Genomic DNA, 20,472 nt, shown 5'->3' with positions numbered 1-20,472 from the left:
AATTTGAACGGTGTGCGTCGCGGTTATCACGCAGGATTTTCGTTGCCGTTTCCGTCTTTGTTTTCCCCCCGATTGTGTGTGTATTTCGACCCGGGTGATTTCGCGATTGTTTGACAGTTGCTTTGGAGAATTTGAACGGTGTGCGTCGCGGTTATCACGCAGGATTTTCGCTGCCGTTTCCGTCTTTGTTTCCCCCCCGATTGTGTGTGTATTTCGACCCGGGTGATTTCGCGATTGTTTGACAGTTGCTTTGGAGAATTTGAACGGTGCGCGTCGCGGTTATCACGCAGGATTTTCGTTGCCGTTTCCGTCTTTGTTTCCCCCCCGATTGTGTGTTTATTTCGACCCGGGTGATTTCGCGATTGTTTGACAGTTGCTTTGGAGAATTTGAACGGTGTGCGTCGCGGTTATCACGCAGGATTTTCGTTGCCGTTTCCGTCTTTGTTTCCCCCCCGATTGTGTGTGTATTTCGACCCGGGTGATTTCGCGATTGTTTGACAGTTGCTTTGGAGAATTTGAACGGTGTGCGTCGCGGTTATCACGCAGGATTTTCGTTGCCGTTTCCGTCTTTGTTTCCCCCCCGATTGTGTGTGTATTTCGACCCGGGTGATTTCGCGATTGTTTGACAGTTGCTTTGGCGGATTTGAACGGTGCGCGTCGCGGTTATCACGCAGGATTTTCGTTGCCGTTTTCGATTGTGTGGGTTTTTCGGTCCGGGCGGTTTCGTGTTTTCGCATTTTATTTGGTTTTATCTTTCCACAGCCGGCTGTCTAAGATTGAATCATTAATGCTAAACTCAACACCAAATAACCGGGAATAATCTCATCCGCATCCTCCGACTGTTTGCCTTGAGAATGCATAATACATCACACTATTAAACCAAATTTATTGATTATTGGGTCGCATCATCATCCTCTATGTTGAATCCTGGCCATTACCCTTACCCACTAACAAAATCCCAAGTAGAAGTAGTTTTCCGGCACACGTGGGGGTGTGGATATCGTATAGAACCCACCCTTGGTAGCAACCTGTGCTAACTAACATTCCCGTCCCAATCCCCCGAGATCTACAAACTGACATGGCGGGCGCCGTTGGTGGCCAATGACTGTTACCTATTTGCTTCAGATCTAGTTTTAATGATCTTGATGTTTTATCTTTTCAACGCATTCATACATGCTGTTGATAAGGGAAACACCATTAGATCGTTCAAGCGTATGGTCGGTTGTATTGATAGGATATTACGGTCCTGTTCAGCAACGGAGAAGGACAACCATGGGTGGTCTCTCATGCTCATGCTCATGCTCAGTGCGCGGGCCCGATTGATCCACACGGGCGGGACAAAGTTCACCCTTCAAAAAAAATTCACTATCGGGAATCGATCCATAGGCCTTTGGCTTATCAAACCGCGCCTTTACCATGTTGGCCACCATAGTTCGATGACTAATTGTCGGTCATTTTTCCATATAAACCAATCAATCGGAAGAACTGTTTGAATGAACGAATGAACACGATTTGTTTTTGTTGTAAGCGCAAGAGGTATTTCCTCTCGTTCTAATTTGGTAAGACTACATGGTAAGCTCGGTCTTTAATTGTGGATGTACAACGCTTTTTTATGCCTTGTCCTCAAATAAAGTGTTTTAAATCTTTTAACAAATTTCAAATGAATAATAAATAATAGATGTAAAAGTTTTAGGTAAAAAATATTTTCATAAATTAATAAACATTTTGCATTTTTTTAAGTACCTATTATAATGTACAAGACATTTTGTAAAACTTTTTGGTTCAAAATTTGAATATTTTATTTTTTTATTTTTTTTTAGTTTTCGCACAGTTTTCTCTGCACAGGTTTGTTCAAACAGGTCGCATTCAACTCGGTTTAGTGTTCCATCAATCGCTATTGAATTGTATGAAGTTTCGATAGTTGGTTCAAAAGTATACAAATACCATTATAGTACCGTCATCAGGGGTGACATTGGGTCTGGGGGGTGAGATTGGGTCATACAAAATTACAAAATACAGACCCAATATCACCCTTGATGACGGTTTACATACATATTGTAATATTTATCTTGAGAACGATTTTGCATTCGTTTTTATGTACATTAGGGTGCCCAGAATATGTGACTTTTTCTCAAAACCTCGCTCCACAAGCTGAATATTGTTCTTTGAGCTATTTTAAGAACGCTGGGAAAAAATATGAGCACAATCGGTCTTCATTTACCCATTGATACTAGAAGGTGAAGTTTATACGGGAAAAATCGAAAAATGTATGGAAAACCCTATTTTTCCATCCAAATATTCCCAAAAGTGAGCTTCTCATTCAAAATTTAATGCCCTACAACATTGAGCGATTAGCGATTTAAAACTGTCATTTTTGTATGAAAAACATTGCTTCCACCAAATTCAGGCTCGGGTATCAATGGGTTAATCTCAACCAATTTCGCTCAAATTTTGCACAGATGCTTAAAATAACCCAAAACACGTTTTTTGCTTAAGGAGCAGAGGGTTGTTTTTTCTGGGCACCCTAATGTACATCGATTTATAAAAAAGTCACAATTTCCCACAATAAAAGGAAATATTTCAAAAAAAAAAATCATAACATTTCTCAAAAAATCGTCCTATAAACTTCAGAAATAGCTTTATCGGGATAGTTTGTAGTTGGTCCTAATCACCTTTTGTCAACAAAGCCGTTTTCTCTAGCATCGATTTAATTACGAATAAACAAATTTATTTCCTGAAATATACTGGGTTTTTCATTTTTGCCTCACTCAGTTTTTGAACTTCAAAAAGCATTGGAAAGAAGAATTCTTAAAATTTTAGGTTTTGAAGTTTGATTGTTTTATGTAACTTTGGCAGTAATGGCAGCTTTTTCTAATAATTTAAAAGATTTTATTGGTATCATTCTGTTGCAAAATATGACACAAATAAACGAAAAATTTACTATTACAGTAAATATTGTGTTAATTTGGAAGATAAAAAATATGAAGATGGCTGCCTTTTAGACTGAAAAATTGGCAAAACACTGGAATAGTCAATGATTTACACATTTTTCTGACATAAAAGATGTACCTATTACCATGATATTTTTTACTGAGAAAAAAAAAGTTCTTTGTACAACAAAAGTTATGATAATGACAAAGGAAAAGTAAAAGAAAATCGAAAAAAAAGAATGTATTTGTTCGAAAAATTAGGAAATAACACGACTTTTTCGCAATGTTGGAAAATATTATCCATATTTGATTACTGATTTAAAAAACATATTTTATCTTCCATGACTTAAGGGGTTACATACATGTAAATCGACAGAAAAGTCAGAGGCTGGTGTGAGCACAAACTAAACTTTATTTAAAATCTGTTTTCAGGGAATTAAAATATACATTTTCATCTATTATCAAAACAATTTTGAAGTCATTTGGTTGTATCATTGCCGAGATATATCTATTTGAAGTTAGCAGTTTCAAAAAACGGGTGCCACGATATCTCAACCCTGTCTTGACCAAATCTGCTAAAAATTTTGGTGAAGCCTCTTTAAACCGGTCTTGTGTGCATGACGAAGGCCGATTTTCAAAAAACTTATTTTAAAAAAAGATAAAAATATTTTTGTGTTTTTCATATAAAAAATCGTCAGTTTTTGATTTTTTTATTTTATTAAAAAGCAAAATTTCAAAATCGGGCTTCGTCATGCACACGGGATAGTTCTTGAGAGTATTCACCCTGATTTTCAGCCAATTTGGTCCATCCCATCTCGAGATATCGTGGCACACGTAAATCAACTCGGTGTTTCGAGAAAAACGCTCAGAAAGTTTGACAGCCCCCTTTGCGCACGGCAAAATGTTGAGCTGAAAATCGTCTCTAGCTCAGTTTAATCATGTTATATCTTCATGAAAGTTTCAGGAGTGATAGAAATCATCATTTAAGTTGATTCAATAAATTTTCTGTAATATGAAATTTTGTGATTTTCTACATGTATGTAACCCCTTAATGCATGCAGTCTGTTTAATTAAGAGTATTGTTAAATTAATTATATAACAATATAAAGAGAAAACTCAGAGAAAACTTACTTTTGAATATTAAAACGATACGCAACTTTATAGAAACATGTTTCTGGTGTTATTTTGCACATTTAAATGTGTAATCAACACATAATATACTGCATTTGAGAGATTCTTGAAATCTTTTTTAAAATTTCCCCTTTAAAAAAAATAGGAATTATGAAAACAAAATATAAAAATTCGATATCTCATAAATCGATCGATTATTTCGATTTAAAGCATTGGAAAAGTAAATCTTTCCCAGTTCCTGAGGGGAACACCCTTGAAGAGTATCGGGCCGGCATTTAATACAAAGTGTATTCAGTGGCAATTTCATTATCAACTAAATGTTAACATGTTAAGGTAAATGTTAACATTTCTTAGGTCGCCTTCCTAAGGTGTCTTGATAAGGTCCAGTTTGTGACGATACACTACCTTTCCTTTACTAAGCAATCGAATCCAGAAGAGAAACGATCACAAGTTGTGTTGGTCCGAGCCGGGATTTGAACCCCGATCTACCGCTTACTAGGCGGGAGCGTTACTACTAGGCTACGTGGCTCGGTCTAAAGCATTGGAAGGCCGAGAAAATTAACCAAAATATGCGATGACGATTATTTCCACCGAAAGTTATTTGGCAAAGATACTCGTAAAAACGAGTTCTTCATTGGGTGAAGCAATTTTTATGAAAATTACACCTTACCGAAGACACCAAATCGATAAGAAAGTTTATAATTAAGATACTGATTTTACTTAGGTCAGCCTTATCAAGAAATACAAAAAAAAAATCTAAACATTGCTTATTTTTGAAGGAGCTTTTTTATCAAAAATCAAAATCAGGTTAATCGCTTTCAAAAAACTCTATAGAATTTTGAAGAAATCTTTTTTGATAATGACTTCTTAGAAAATAAGATGTTCTGAATGTTTTCTGAGCACTTTTTTCATTGAAATATTTAAACTCTTGATTTTTTTATGATTTGGAAGAATATAAACTTTCCAAACCATACAAAAACCAAAAGTTTCAATAGTTCAATGAAAAAAGTGCTCAGTAATCAATTGAAAATTTAGAGTTTATATTGCAAGAGCGAAAATTCAACCTCAAATTTCAACGAAATCAATAAAAATGGCATCCCTGCCGTCCCAGACCTGTCGTGGCCGTCACCACGCTTGGCCATCGAAAACTATCGTTCAATGTCGTCTGGCTTGGTCTAGTCCGAGTCCGCACTGTAGTGATGACGGAACAGCGTTACCACGTCGTCATCCTCGCCGAACGCTCACACACTAATCCGGGTTGGTAAACAAATTGGAACCGTTTCTAAAACCTCCATAATTAATACCGATGTGCGACACTGACGCTGATTTTGCCGTGGTCCATCGAGACTGACTGTGTGTCCGTCAATAGAAGTTCTGCCAACATTCCGTGGAACACGTCAGCTTGATTGGGAGGGGAATTAATCTAGATGGGAGCCGTTCGATAATCCGTTGAGCAATTACAGCGAATCGAACCAGCAGCAGCAGTAGCATCAGTCAACAAACGGGTTTAAATCAGGAATAATTTAAGCCTCCGGTTTAAAGACCATAATGCGAAATAATTAATACCGTTGGATTGCAGGTCGAGCTGAATAATATGTCAACAATTTACAGCGAGGCTTTTCAGCGGCCAAAATATTCATTAGCCGAATGATTTGGTTGGAAAGGGAGCACCAGCCAGAATTACCTGGATTGTTGGAGTTAAATCAATTCGAACAATTGATTGAAAAAATGGGATTGGAAAAACAGGATTTGCTTTCAGATTTTTGGTCTAGTTCAATTTAATTCAATCTTCAGTAAAGAATCCAAATAATTTCGAATTTCCAATTTATTGTTTGTAAAACGAATAAAACTGCGAATATCTAAGTTTGGGTGCGCTGCGAACTCCATCTATCCTTCATTGGAAGCTAAATGAATGGTAAATGTGGGTACTAATATGCTAAAGTAGTAATCTAACCAGAGCAAAGTCCAACTCACTGAAACCTAACGGAGCGTTTTCTTCTGGAGCATCCCAAGTCGTCACGGGTTTGATAGTTGTTGGGTTGTTCAAGGTTTATTTTTCAATCAAACATTGTTAGTCTCTAGATATTCCAGTGGAATACCTTTTAATGTCATGATCTATGGTTATATTGATTTTTGCAACAACTTGACATCCCTAAAGACTTCAAGCACATCTGCACCATTCATGCTACTGTGTATTCCATCAGATGGTCTCCGTCTTACGACAAGCTGTATGTCGATTGCCTATCAGTACACGGATCAAGAACCGTCCAACATTAGACCGGGGACGCCCCAAGTCCCACATAAAACGTCATCATTAAACATGTATCAAATAATTAACAACATATGCACAAACAAGTAGCGTCGGCCAGACTTGGACTCGTGGTGAATGGACTCCACTGTGTTCCCGGCTCATCGAGCGGACTGCTGCTCCGTACTTCATCATGAATCGTTCAGAGCGAGAAAGAGAACACGTGCCACCGCCGTACGCCCCCGACAAACGCACAAAAAAGTACTCACGACAAAAAAATTCTAGCAAACAAACAGAGGCAAAAAGAAGTAACGATTCCTCCTCTCCTGTTTTTCGTCCCTGCCTGATGATGTCAGAGAATCGGGAATGGCTCCCCCCCCCTCGTCATCGTTGATTTAGAATTCAGGCACTTGTTCACACAAATACACTGGAGAGGGCCCCCTCCCTCCTCCTCCACTGGGTGTGGGGGTGGACAACATAGTTAGAATGGGTCATTCATTATTCATTTGGCACAATTATGGCCTTATTGTGGGAGTATTCATTTTCCTCTCCCTGTACGTATAGTTTGACAGGTAAATTGGTACGTGGTAGGTTTTTTATTCCCGGGAACGTTAACTATTCTTGAGCATAAATAGTTAATATGAAACCATTATTTTGTTTGACGGTGTGGAAAACTACAATTTTATGGATCAATCCTGCGTCAAGTGCTTTATGATAAATAACGGAAAAATATGTGGAAACAGTTGAAATTATGTTTGAGTTGTTTCATTAAAATCCGTCTAATTAATTCTTTGCATTCTTTACTCAAAGCAGATTTAATAAAACGAACTAGTAAGCATAAAAAGTTTAAGATTGTATACCAAACCATATTCCAACCCAGAAAAAAATCATAAATATTATCGAGTTTTGATAAAAGCATTCATCGATTGCAGCGCTAAAATGGCCTAATCATTTGACAATTAGCAGTTCTCGGTGACTTCAAACAGTAATATTTTTTGTATTTTATAATTTAGGATTTTTTTATCGATTCGGCAAGAAAAATTCGGCAAGAAAAGTTCGTATTTAGTATTCTTAAACCTTATAAAAATAAGCCTTGACATTGTGTTTTATAATATACTTGACAGATGGATCGGAAAATTTTACAAACCTTAGCTGGGTAATTCTCCGCCAACTCACATGAAATCAGAAAAAAGTTGCCCCGACTTTATTCTTTTTTTTCGTTACTAAATGAAAAAATATCATCCCAGAAAGGTATTTTTTTCATTTAGAACAAAATAAAACATGTAAAACATGATTATAAATGCAAAATTATGCTTTTAGCTTGTTTTCAATTGATTGGACTTCTTGTTTATTATTTAATCTAATTTATTTTATTTTATTTTACTTTTTTATGTACTTCCTTCTAGTATTTATATCAGACGTTTCTTGGTAAATCTTGTAACAATTTTGTTTCAATGTATGTTTTTCTTTCAATTCATCAAATACACAGCATTTCAATTAAAACATCAGTATAAACTTAACATATAACCTTCGGGAAGTCGCGCTAGTGTACTTTGTGCACCAGATTTGGGAAACATCGAAAAACAATTGTTTTTCATGAAATAATCAAGCCGTAGCCTTGATATATGCTCAAGATAAACCTTTTTACTTACTGAAACAAGTTGACCTAAGACATTGTATAGTTAAAACTATTTTTAATATATTTTTTAAAATAGCGTTTTTGAGTTGGTGCACAAAGTACACCAGCGCGACTGCTCGTGTAAGTATTTTTTTTTGGTGGAATGAATACCGGAAGTTACACATTGTTTTTATGAGTCTCAATCTGGATAAATTGACCCCAACACTGTTGCATTGTATTCAGGGGGCCTCTTATAACGACCCAATGCATATATGGGATCTGAGTGTGGTCCGGTGGCCCTTGGGGATGTTCCGAAGAGGGGACATTTCCGGAAATCCGGTCCGCAAGGCATAATTGGTGTCAAACTTCATAATTTTCAACGGCAAACCTCAATATGAACATTTAAAGTGTCAGAGATGATCTTGTCACCATCCGGGTTAACCCGGTGGCCCCGGGGATGTTCCGAAGAGAGGACATTTCCAAAATTCCGGTCCGCAAGGCATGATGGGTGTCAAACTTCATAATTTTCAACGGCAAAACTCAATATGAACATGTAAAGTGTCAGAGATGATCTTGCCACCATCCGGATTAACCCGGTAGCCCTGGGGATGTTCCGAAGAGGGGACATTTCCGGAAATCCGGTCCGCAAGGCATAATGGGTGTCAAACTTCATAATTTTCAACGGCAAATCTCAATATGAACATTTAAAGTGTCACAGATGATCTTGCCACCATCCGGATTAACCCGGTGGCCCCGGGGATGTTCCGAAGAGAGGACATTTCCAAAATTCCAGTCCGCAAGGCATGATGGGTGTCAAACTTCATAATTTTCAACGGCAAACCTCAATATGAACATGTAAAGTGTCACAGATAATCTTGCCACCATCCGGATTAACCCGGTGGCCCCGGGGATGTTCCGAAGAGGGGACATTTCCGGAAATCCGGTCCGCAAGGCATAATGGGTGTCAAACTTCATAATTTTTAACAGCAAATCTCAATATGAATATTTAAAGTGTCACAGGTGATCTTGCCACCATCCGGATTAACCCGGTGGCCCCGGGGATGATCCGAAGAGAGGACATTTCCGGAAATCTGGTCCACAAGCTATGATGGGTGTCAAACTTCATAATTTTCAACGGCAAACCTTAATATGAACATTTAAAGTGTCAGAGATGATCTTGCCACCATCCGGATTAACCCGGTGGCCCCGGGGATGTTCCGAAGAGAGGACATTTCCGAAATTCCGGTCCGCAAGGCATGATGGGTGTCAAACATCATAATTTTCAACGGCAAATCTCAATATGAGCATTTCAAGTGTCAGAGATGATCTTGTTACCATCCGGATTAACCCGGTGGCCCTAAGGATGTTCCGAAGAGAGGACATTTCGGGAAATCCGGTCCACAAGCCATGTTGGGTGTCAAACTTCATAATTTTCAACGGCAAATCTCAATATGAACATTTAAAGTGTCACAGATGACCTTGCCACCATCCGGATTAACCCGGTGGCCCCGGGGATGTTCAGAAGAGGGGACATTTCCGGAAATCCGGTCCACAAGCCATGATGGGTGTCAAACTTCATAATTTTCAACGGCAAATCTCAATATAAACATTTAAAGTGTCACAGATGACCTTGCCACCATCCGGATTAACTCGGTGGCCCCGGGGATGTTCCGAAGAGGGGACATTTCCGGAAATCCGGTCCGCAAGGCATAATGGGTGTCAAACTTCATAATTTTCAACGGCAAACCTCAATATGAACATTTAAAGTGTCAGGGATAATATGCATTTTTGTAAAATTTCCAAATATCAAAATAAAAATCAAAGTGAACATCGTGATCAGTACACAGCAAAAAAATGTTAAATTTTGGAAAGATAAAAATTTGGTTGGTTAAATATAACCTCTTTTTTGAGTAATATTACTTGAAAAATATTCCTGCAAATTGGATATTTTTGGAAATCTCGATTCCCGGGAAATTTGATCGAAACTCCCGGGAATTTTGATACTTATAAATATTGAAGAAAAATATTATATAGCCAATCAGAAGCACTAGGTTACTTATATTGTATACAGATTATTGTTGTTGTTAGGAGCGGCCGTGGGTGACTGATTATGGTGTTCGCTTTGAAAGCGAATGGTTCTGGGTTCGATTCCCATCTGCTCCGAACACACAAAACACAAAAATTTGAAATGATGAATATGAACGAAAAATCAAAGTCGCTCGAAGCGGGGTTCGATCCGTCGTCCTTTGAATTCGTAAGCAAAAATGCTAACCACTAGGCCATGACTACTAGGTGAGCTTTGACTGGAATTTGGAATACTGTTACAGAGAGCGCGTTGTGGCGCTATAACCACGGCAAATAGAGTCTATGGTGGTGTGTCCCCACGCTTCTTCCTTCCCCTGTCGATTCAGAATTGTGTTGTTGTTCGAACACTCCGTGCTCAAACTCAACCCACTTCAACGAATCATATCTCTGCGATACGACTTTACGCAGTAGGCCTGGCCGCTTTTACGCTTGTGATGTTTCAATGCATTCTAATGCAATGGCGCACTACAAATGTTAATAAATGACAAGAAGAGAGCAAGGCGTAATCTGACCTAAGGCACTCTCCAGGAACTCTTCGAAAGATTGGCTGCGTTAGGGTCTGGTTAGATTAGATTAGATCAGATACAGATTATTGTTGTTGTTAATTCAGTTATTTCTGACTTATTTAACCTTCTTGGTCATTCGCTGCCCTATGCTATAAAGAGGAAAATATTTAGCTATATTGATGTTCGATTGTATAAATACTTCATTAATTTGGTGATTCAGAAAAAGTAAAATAAAACTTGTTGAAAATGCCAATTACTGTAGATGAAGACATGACTACTAAGTTGGGGACCCTAGAGTTTTCCATAAAAAATCATTTTCATATCCAGTCCAGATTTGAAAAATCTAAAGTAGATAAAGTATGTAAGTAAGGCCATAAATCATTTTATACTTTACATTGACGTCTAAATTAATTACGATTAAAAAATATATTTGAATTCTGTGTAATGTTAAGATAATTAGTGTATATTTAATTTTCCGTAAGTATTGTAAATACTTATTCACGTAAAATTTAAAGTTTTCCTAGCGAAGAAAAATAGTACTCAAAATGTTGCTTTGGGCCATTATTTATCATCTTAGGGAATCATATTTAAGATTTTTTTTTACATTCGGATTAAAATTTTCTAACAAGTTTTTGTTTACAACGAGAACGCAGAATTTCAAACATAAAAAAAATCCCGGAAAATAGCAAAAATCAACTCTCGATTCCTGGGAAACAAAATTCTCTACAATCATCACCCTCTAGATGTGTATCTTATATTGTCATCTGGTTCGGAACACCTGTGTTAGCCATATTGTGGAACAGTATTTTTATATTTTTGATCAGTTTAATTTAGAACAGACACAGATCATCAAATTTAGTCCATCGATTTCCAAATTTGAAGACCCAAAAGCTGTCCCTTTTCTGATTCTTCGCAGGTGAAGGTACGCAATTTAATTGTAGATATATCCGCTTTTATTGTCAATGCATTGGTAATCAAACCATTCCGATGAGCCAAAAATAATAATAATCGAAGAAATATGAAAATCTAGAGTTATTTTTTTTAAACATTGAAAATTCAATATTTGCTTTTTTGATAACAATCTAGCATAATGTGACAAATTCAAAAGAGATAATGTTTTTCAACCATCATGCCTTGCGGACCGGATTTCCGGAAATGTCCCCTCTTCGGAACATCCCCAAGGCCACCGGGTTAATCAGGATGGTGGCAAGATCATCTCTGACACTTTAAATGTTCATATTGAGGTTTGCCGTTGAAAATTATAAAGTTTGACACCCATCATGCCTTGCGGACCGGAATTTCGGAAATGTCCCCTCTTCGGAACATCCCCGGGGCCCCCCGGTTTATTCCGGACGGTGGTTAGATATCTGATGACATTCTTGTTGGTGAAATTAACAACTTTGTAGAACATTGTTTCTTCCTATTTGGAATTATATTCGATTTATTTCAAAATTTCGGACAGGTGCACAAAGTACACCACGCGACTGCTCTTGTAGTTTTTTTTTGCGCGACTTCCCGAAGGATAATTAATATCAAAATGCATTGTGGATGAAATAATTGTTGAATGTTGACATTTATAAAAAAAAAAATTTAGGAGGATTGATAAATTCTACAAAAAAAAAAAAAAAATTCACGGATTTCCGCAAAAACTGACTAACCCCTAATCAATGAAAAAAAGAAAGAGTTTCCATGCAAATTTGATAGCTTCCCAAGTAACATTTTTTTCCAGGAGTTCTACAAGAGCTCTTCAAGATAGCTACAGCATAGCAGTTTGAACTGCGGTAGGATAAAACTCTCTTCAAGTACTATTCCAAACTCCTGAAGAAGTTTTGAAGAGAATTTTATCCTACCGCGGTCCAAACTGCTATGCTATAGCTATCTTGAAGAGCTCTTGTAGAACTCCTGGAAAAAATGTTACTTGGGTTTCCATACAAAAATGTTTATAATTCATCAACTATTGATCTGAATTTCAATGTCCACAAATGAAACTTCTGGGCATTCCAATAAAAATATAACCATAATTTGAATTCAAATCAAACATAGATTTGATAATTGGCCAGATTTACCACCTTTACACAACATTTCAACGTTGTCGCGCTAACTTGTCGCACGTCGCTTTTTGACGTTCTGAGAAAAGCGCGTGTTTATGTTTGACCTTGAGTAAACAACAACTAGAGTACGAAATGTAAACAATAACAAACACGTTTTATTTGGTTGCCGAAGTTTCGAGCTATAGTTACAAATGTTTACAGTAGACGGGCAAGAACGTGTGTCAAACGCGTTCTGACATGAATTCCTTTTGGCCAGTTGTCGTTCTTTCAGAAATTTTTAGGGTGTATCAAGATAGCACGACAAGACTGAAACATTTTCCAGATGAAAAGTGACAACAACGCATGGAGCTTTTTAGTTTTTTTTTTAAATATCTCAGGATTAAAATCAAATTTTGGGGATCTGTGAAAATAAAAAAAATGACGCATTGTGAGCTGCACAAAATGGCGTTCTTAACTCGATTTGGTCCAAAATTCACGTGCGACAAAATAGCACGACAACGACGATATCTGCATAAACCATGAACTCTGCACACAAGGTTGCCGTCGTTGTCTTTTCCGCTGCCAATAACACTGCAAATGGTATCAATAAACACTGAACGGCTCCTTCCAATATCACTTACCATTCGTCTAAACATCATCAACGGTGAAACATCCCAAGTGGAATCTACATACTTCGTAACTGTGTGTGCTTTTGTGTGTCTGCAAACGCACACACTTACTCTCACCCACCCACGTGGGAGTTTGGTGGGAGCCAAGTGTAAACATGCACCGATAAAAGCAAAAACAGTTTTCCACCCACCACCACTCACCGACGACGATCGGGTCGAAGTTCGATGAGGAATGGGGGAGGACGCCACGGCGCCAGGTAATTGCCGTGCGGGTGTGCGTTTGTGTACCTAGGGATGGCAAGTGTTTGAAAATTTAAACGAACACGCACTTTTCGTGCGTTGACGGGCGCACTCCGGAGGTATCCGGTGCATCTGTGCCATGTGACTTGGGACGGGAATCCCAGTGAGGGCACAGTTGTTAAAATTGAGGTTTTTCTTGACATTGACGTAAATTTACAAGTTGCAATATCAGAGGAAATTCGCTTGAAGTTTGAAGATTTTCAAGTTCATGTGATTTTACATGGAAACCCATGTAGAATTACTTTTTATTTTCGACAGTGTCCCCCCCAAAGTCGTCTATCGTTCCAATAAAACTGGCATGTGTGTAGACATGTGCGTGTGTGCGAGTAATTTTATGTTACGATAATAAATATTGAATTTATTGAAACGTGCAGAATATACAGCCATTTTCGGGATGGCCGTGCAATATTTGCTTTTTATTTGCGCCGATCCAAATAATTGTCGCGAGCGATCTCGTAACGCATTTGATGCACGGCTGCGGCACGCACGCACGCACCACCGATGACAGCTGGAAAACGTGCGAAAAACACTCAGCCGAGCCGGGTCCATGTTTACTAAAACGCGACATGAATTGCGAATGGGAGTGCTTTTATTGGCGCGATACATATTTGCACGACGACGACGAGATTATCGGGAAATTGAGATATCGATGCGGACATCATTTGAGATTGAAAACGTGTTAGAGGATGGTGATGTTTTGTAAACATTTTGAAGTTTTATAATTTGGATTATAAAATAATTAAAAGTGATAAGTGTGGGGAAATAATTAATCTAAAATGGCATTGATAGAGTTCTGGTTGTCAAATAATATGATGGTGTAAAAATAGATTCTAGGGTTTAATTTAACAGTCACAGTAATCAATATGAATTTTGTATCAAAACTACAAACGTTAGAGCATAGAATGCAATGTATTTCATTCAGAAGATTCATCGTTCAATGTTTTCTTCATTAAATTACTACTTTTCACTTATGATGACAAAATTGTAAATATTAAGTTATTGTTTGATAAAAATAATCTCATTTTTTGTTCAATATTGTTCAATTCTTCCTGAGTTCTAGAAATGTATTTTATTAGTATTTTTTATTTGGCCTAATCACGGTATGGCAGAAGCAACATATAATGAATTGAGATGACCCATGGAAGATTTACACGTAGAAAGTTGTGTTTCACGCATGTTGGCTCAAAAAAATTGAACTATTTGTGAATAAACCTTATTATACATCGTATTTTAAATATTTTGCATTTCTCTTACCTTTAACTACCCTAAAAACTTTAATAAATAGTAGTTTTAAAAACTTTTAAAAATAGTAGTTTTTAATCAATTTGTTAAATTTTTGCTTGGTACCAGGCATCTTCGTTAGCATGAAAAAAACCTGTGGGACCATTTCTATGACCGAAAAAGCTTTTTGTATCATTGATTCACCCATAGAAAGTTCCTTGCAGTTTGGAGATCTGTCGATAAAAAAATGGAACTTACATATTCTATGAACATAAACTTTCAAAATATTTGCAACAGGCCCGTGATACTGACGTAGCTTGCTTAAGCCGCCACCAAATGTTTGGTGGCGCTTTTTCGGGAATAACATTTCAGAGGGTCACAAATCAAAATATAATAAGTCTTATTTAATTTTTTGGAAAATAATCCTGTAGCTGCTCATATTGATTCTTTTCATTAAAATAAACCATAAATGCCGCCAACAACAATATATGTTTAGCATCAGGTCTCAGGCAAAGCTTCCCAGCAGGTGTCTTTTTCAAATCCTCTGAAATGTCTTCCGCAAATTCTTATTTGGCCAATGAACTTACAGATCATCATAATGTTAATTTAAATCAACAATTTGAGGCGGTTGAGCTCAACCATGTTGTTGGGAAACCTTAAGAGCGAGTCCACGAACAGGGCATAGCCCAGTGCAGCGACCTCAAATTTAAATCATTAAATTTGTCAATTTTTCGAACCTCACCACCGTTCTGACCATGCGCGCTTACGCAAGCATAAATAATGTTACCCGTCGACTCGCGTTGCGCGACGAATAATTAAGCTTATGTACAGGTGTGGATCATGAGTCATCCTCACCTGAAAAGCCCTTTATTAAATTTCGCCAATTGTTAGGCAATCAAAAAAATGGTTAAGCTTTCAATTATGAATGTGCGATGTTATTCGACAGGGGAAATTGAGGGTGTGGCTTAACCAAATTCATTGGCATGTTTGTTCAAAGGAGAATTCGACCTTCTCATTATTGACTTACATTTTTGAGAATGTTTGAGGAACATAATTTTGATATTCCAATAACATAATTTAAAGTTTCACGACAAGGGTTCGAACTCATGACTTCCGATTTTGAGGTGTACTCACGACACCATACGGAAAGTCATGAAGAATTGCAGAGGTCTGCATAATTTAATTCATGAGGTTCATCGATGCTTCTCATCGATACGGACCACTTTTAGCAGAACAAAATTTAGTAGAGTTTTCGGGGACTGACTATAAAAACCCAAAATTCTTGAGGAGGGCAGTTAGTTCCAGTTCTTGTTCCAGTCCAGTTCCAGTTCCAGAAGACGCCCCAGACCAGCCAGACCCGCCAGCAGCCACCAGTAGCAGAGGCCCCAGTCCAGCCGGACTTAGCGGTGGAGGCCGCAGTCCGCCGGGACTTAGCTGATTGAGAAGTCAGCCGCGACTTAGCCGATTGAGCAGTCCGCCGGGACTTAGCCGCCGTGAAAAGTCCGCCGGGACTTAGCCGATTGAGAAGAGTCAACTTAGGAGTTCGGGGTCTGGCATGGCTCGGCGAAGAGGTCTGGAGGACAAGTCTGGCTTCAACGTAGAGAATTGGCTCGACGAAGGTCTTAATGAAATTAGCAACAAAAAGTTGAGTGATGTGATCGTGCGCGTAACAGTTGAAAGTGTTACCGCAAAAATGTAATCTTCAAAAAGTGTAATATACAGATAAGTGAAGTTTACTGATCTGTTTTGACTCTACAAGTAAATATCACAAAAATCCTGAAAGCCTAAACCGCTCGAGCCGTTCACCAGGCTCACGTTGTGGGGCTTTGCAAAAAAGCATGTTTTTGAGTCAAACAAACCAACTTCTATGGTACCCCGTGGTTTGAATGTGTTGGTAAATTTTCGACAAGAAAGCCAGAACAGCTGTTTTTAGACATAAAAGTTCAAATTTAGGAACTAATTTTGTTTTTCTGTGTCTATTCCTACTGAAACAAATTAAAAAATATATTGTGCAAAAACATTGCTAAAATCACTTCTCAATTCACCCCATGTGTCTCGATTTGCCCCGGATAATAGTACACATTTAATTTCATTTTAACAAACGAAACAAAAATAAAGAAAAAAAATATTTTCGTCCTTTCGATTTTGCGCCCTTTTCGTCATGCTACTCCCCATAATTTTGACACTAGACACCTTTGGTACTTTTTAGGCTTCAGTGACATTGTGTGCAGATGACAGCCGAAGCATCCCCGTGATTTGCAACTGCCTAAGTACCTACATAGAAAAATGCCTATTTTTAAGTATTTATTTTTTCGCTTGAAAAATATTTCCCAGTTTCAGTATTTTTTTTAATCTTTAAGATTTGTTTTAAAGATTAAATTCCCACAACTTTTGGCTTTTGGAAAAAATAAAGTTTCCTTTAAAAAAATTACACCAGTATTTTATTTGTATTTGCAATTAAAAAGTACAGATTTTATTCAAAAATGCACCATTTTCAAGATATAGCCACATAAATCCGATAAAAACAGCAAAACAAAATATCTAAAAATTGGTGTAAAATATATTTTTATGAAGTTTTCTTAATTTCTTAAGTTTTGATATTCAATTCGAAAATTATTGCAGATTGATCAAGATTGATTGCCAGCTTTAAAAAGAACTTATGCTTTACCTCTAATTTCATGCGAGTTTTTTTTAAAGGCCCAATGAAAATTGTTATTATTTATCCATTTGTTTAACGTGAATCAAAAATTTATAAAAATATTTGCAAATATTAAATAAATTTAAAATATAAACTACAAAAAACTATTGCAAAACGTTCGCTCGATTTTTTTCATAAATTGGCAATATAAAACAAAATAATAATTTCACGCTGGTCATAATCGTTGAAATAAAACTGTATTTTCGATTTGGGTTTTCAATAAATTTGTTAGTTGTTAAAATTTTATTGTTACTGATACATTTGAAAATTTATTTTTCGGACAAATTTGGAAGGGAAGGGAAGGGTGGGGGGGGGGCAAAAACTTTGAAAAATATTTTCAACGACCTTATTGAAAAACATGTCTTTTCAAAGTTTCACGCAAATCGAAGAGGGGTCGGAGCAACTTTTCCCGATTGCGTGTGAGTTGTCAAAGAATTACTTATGTCTAAAATAGCCTTTTCATTATTAAATAGTTTAAAATATGTATATTTTCTTCAAATTTCAAGTTATGGCCTCTTAACGCATTAAATGCAATTATATTTTATATTTATATTCTTGGCCTTTCTATCGATGTATTTTTGAAATGGGGTTCTGTAAAATAAACATCGAAAAAAAATGGACTACCGTCATCAGGGGTGATTTTGGATCTGGGGGTGAGATTTGGTCATACAAAAATGCTGAAATTTGTATGACCCAATCTCATCCTTCAGATCCAATGTCACCCCTGACGACGGTACCTAATAATTTTCCACCATATTTTTTAAAAAAGGTTAACCCTCACCATAAATCATCCCAGATGACGGTTACTATAGAGACCCTAAATAGGGAGACTGGTCTAAGTTTGCTGAATCGATCTGGCAATGTATGTTTTGAGCTTGGCAACACTGATAAGTTTTGCTGGGCGTAAAGGCAAATCCTCGTTTGGATACGTCATACTCGTGTCTGTTAGGGTACGTCAAATTCACTTCGACCAGTCTCCCTATTTAGGATCTCTAGGTTACTAACCCATGAATTAAGAATGGGTAATTTTTCAGAAAAACGAATTGCAGGAAAGACCAATCACTACGTGTTTCCTCTGCATCTTTCTACGACCCACAATGTCATCGATAGACTCAAATGCCAAATCCTGACCAACTCAACCACCAAGATTCCCCTCTATTAACAAAGTCCAGTGCGACCAGATTGATGACACCGACCCATCAATCCAACCCCATTTGTCCTATTTAGTCCCCCGTGCTTTAACATTTTCGCGGGTGTCATGAACAAAGCAAAACACTCACCTCTTCTTCGTTGCTGGCCGTGTTGACCGAGTCCATGCTCTGCGACAGCGCCAACGGTGCCATCGGTGTCATCTGTCCCATCGAGGTGTCCATTTTGTTGACCTGGCTGCCGGGCGCACCGACGAGACTGTTCTGGCTCTGGCCGACGAGGCTGTGGTTGTTGTTGACGCTGTTGACGACGCCGCTGAGCGAACCGTTGATGGACTGTGTACTGACAGCCGGATTGGATTGGGCGACGATTGGTGATGTGAACATTGGCTGCTGCTGCTGTTGATGGGCTTGCGATACGGCGACTGCTGCGGCGGCGGCGGCGGCTGCGTTGGCAGAATCTACCAGCAACTGGTGGTGCTGCTGGAACTGTTGTTGCTGCTGCTGCTGCTGCTGTTGCTGCTGTTGCAGTTGGTTGTGGTGGTGCAACAGAGCGGCTGCGGCGGCAGCGGCCGAAGCCGGTGGATGGGCGGGCACGAGACAGCTACCTAAGGCCGGAATGGTCGCACCGGCACCGGCCAGCGAGTTCGTGCACAGTCGCTTCGGCGATAGGACTTGCGGGGCGCTCGCTACCGTGATTTGCGGCGCTGGCCTGCGTTTCACCACGGTCGACGAAATGGTGACGGAATTTATGGACGCACTATTGAATCGAACACCATGTGTCGATTCTGGAAGGGGAGAGAGAGAGAGGAGAAAAAATGGGTTAAATTTTGCGGCAAAAACAATTGCGCGGCAATTATTGCTCATTGATTGAACTCTGCATAATTAATTGCGTTCATCGGGGGTGCTCAGAGCCGTACCGAGGGTTCTACCTGGCTAGATCAATCCCTTAAAACCCCCCGATTACGTGCCTGATCCCACTGATCATTACGGTCAGCAACTCTTAGTCACACATCTGAAGGTGCCCCCAACCATGCTTTGATTCGTTAAACTATGCATAAAAATACCCCCAAAACGCATCAATCAGTTGCCGAGAGAGAGAGAGAACGAGCATGTTTTCAATCTGTGCCTTGCATAATTAATTTTTCCGAAAATTAAAAATGTATCGCAAACAGCTGAGGTTTCGTTTCGCGGTGCTGGCCCATACTCAGCTCCTGGTGTTGCATTTGTGTCGAAGCTTTTGATTAACGGTTTGGAAAAAAGTGCAGACCTTAGCTTGAAAATCGGGAGCATAAAAAACACACAACACCACGCACATCCACAACATGCATTCATTTGCTTTTAAATTGTTCATTAATATGAAATTAAACGCGACCTTTTGCGCGATCACAGGTGAACCAAGCGCGGCTCATCACACGGAACAGCAGGGTCTACGGACAAACAGTGCGGTTTCCGTGTCGATTGCCCATTCGTTATTCATTGATTGCAACGGCACCCCGGTCATAGCTGAGCACAGAGAAGTGCTACAATTCCGACTTGGTTCAACGCGTCGGGAAGTTTGGGCTTTGGAAGAACTTGAAATATTATCCATTCGAATAATCTGACTTCATTTTGTCTTTGTGCAAAACCGTTTTTTGCAACATCATTGCTCGGAAGGCACTTCGGCGAGTATTTTTTAATCTCGCGTATCGTAATTTTCACGGTGATTTGGCAGAACACTGTTCCAAATTATCTAACAAACCTTTCCATAACATTGCAGCTTGGAAGGCACGGGGACGGATTTCAATTCAATTCGTAGCGATCGTGCTATCTTGTCGCACGTCGATTTTATGCCAAATTGAGTTAATAACGCCATTTTGTGCAGCTCACAATGCCTCACCATTCAACCACAACAGATCCCCGAAATTAGATTTCAATCCTGAACGATT

The 20,472-nt window shown here is 38.5% G+C and overlaps 1 protein-coding gene across 1 annotated transcript in view; it reads right to left on the bottom strand.

Moving 5' to 3' along the window:
• The window catches only part of LOC120413993 (protein couch potato), a 363,237-nt gene that overhangs the window by 298,551 nt on the left and 44,214 nt on the right, over positions 1-20,472 (bottom strand). The window contains exon 2 of the mRNA XM_039575002.2: positions 18,677-19,332. Coding sequence (XP_039430936.1) covers positions 18,677-18,931 — 255 coding nt within the window. The 5' untranslated portion in view covers positions 18,932-19,332. The remainder of the gene's footprint in view (positions 1-18,676; positions 19,333-20,472) is intronic.

The sequence above is a fragment of the Culex pipiens genome, chromosome 3, assembly GCF_016801865.2.
Source record: "Culex pipiens pallens isolate TS chromosome 3, TS_CPP_V2, whole genome shotgun sequence".
Classification (NCBI taxonomy): domain Eukaryota; kingdom Metazoa; phylum Arthropoda; class Insecta; order Diptera; family Culicidae; genus Culex; species Culex pipiens.
The sequence above is the reverse complement of the archived record's forward strand: the minus strand, read 5'-3'. Positions and strand labels throughout refer to the sequence as shown.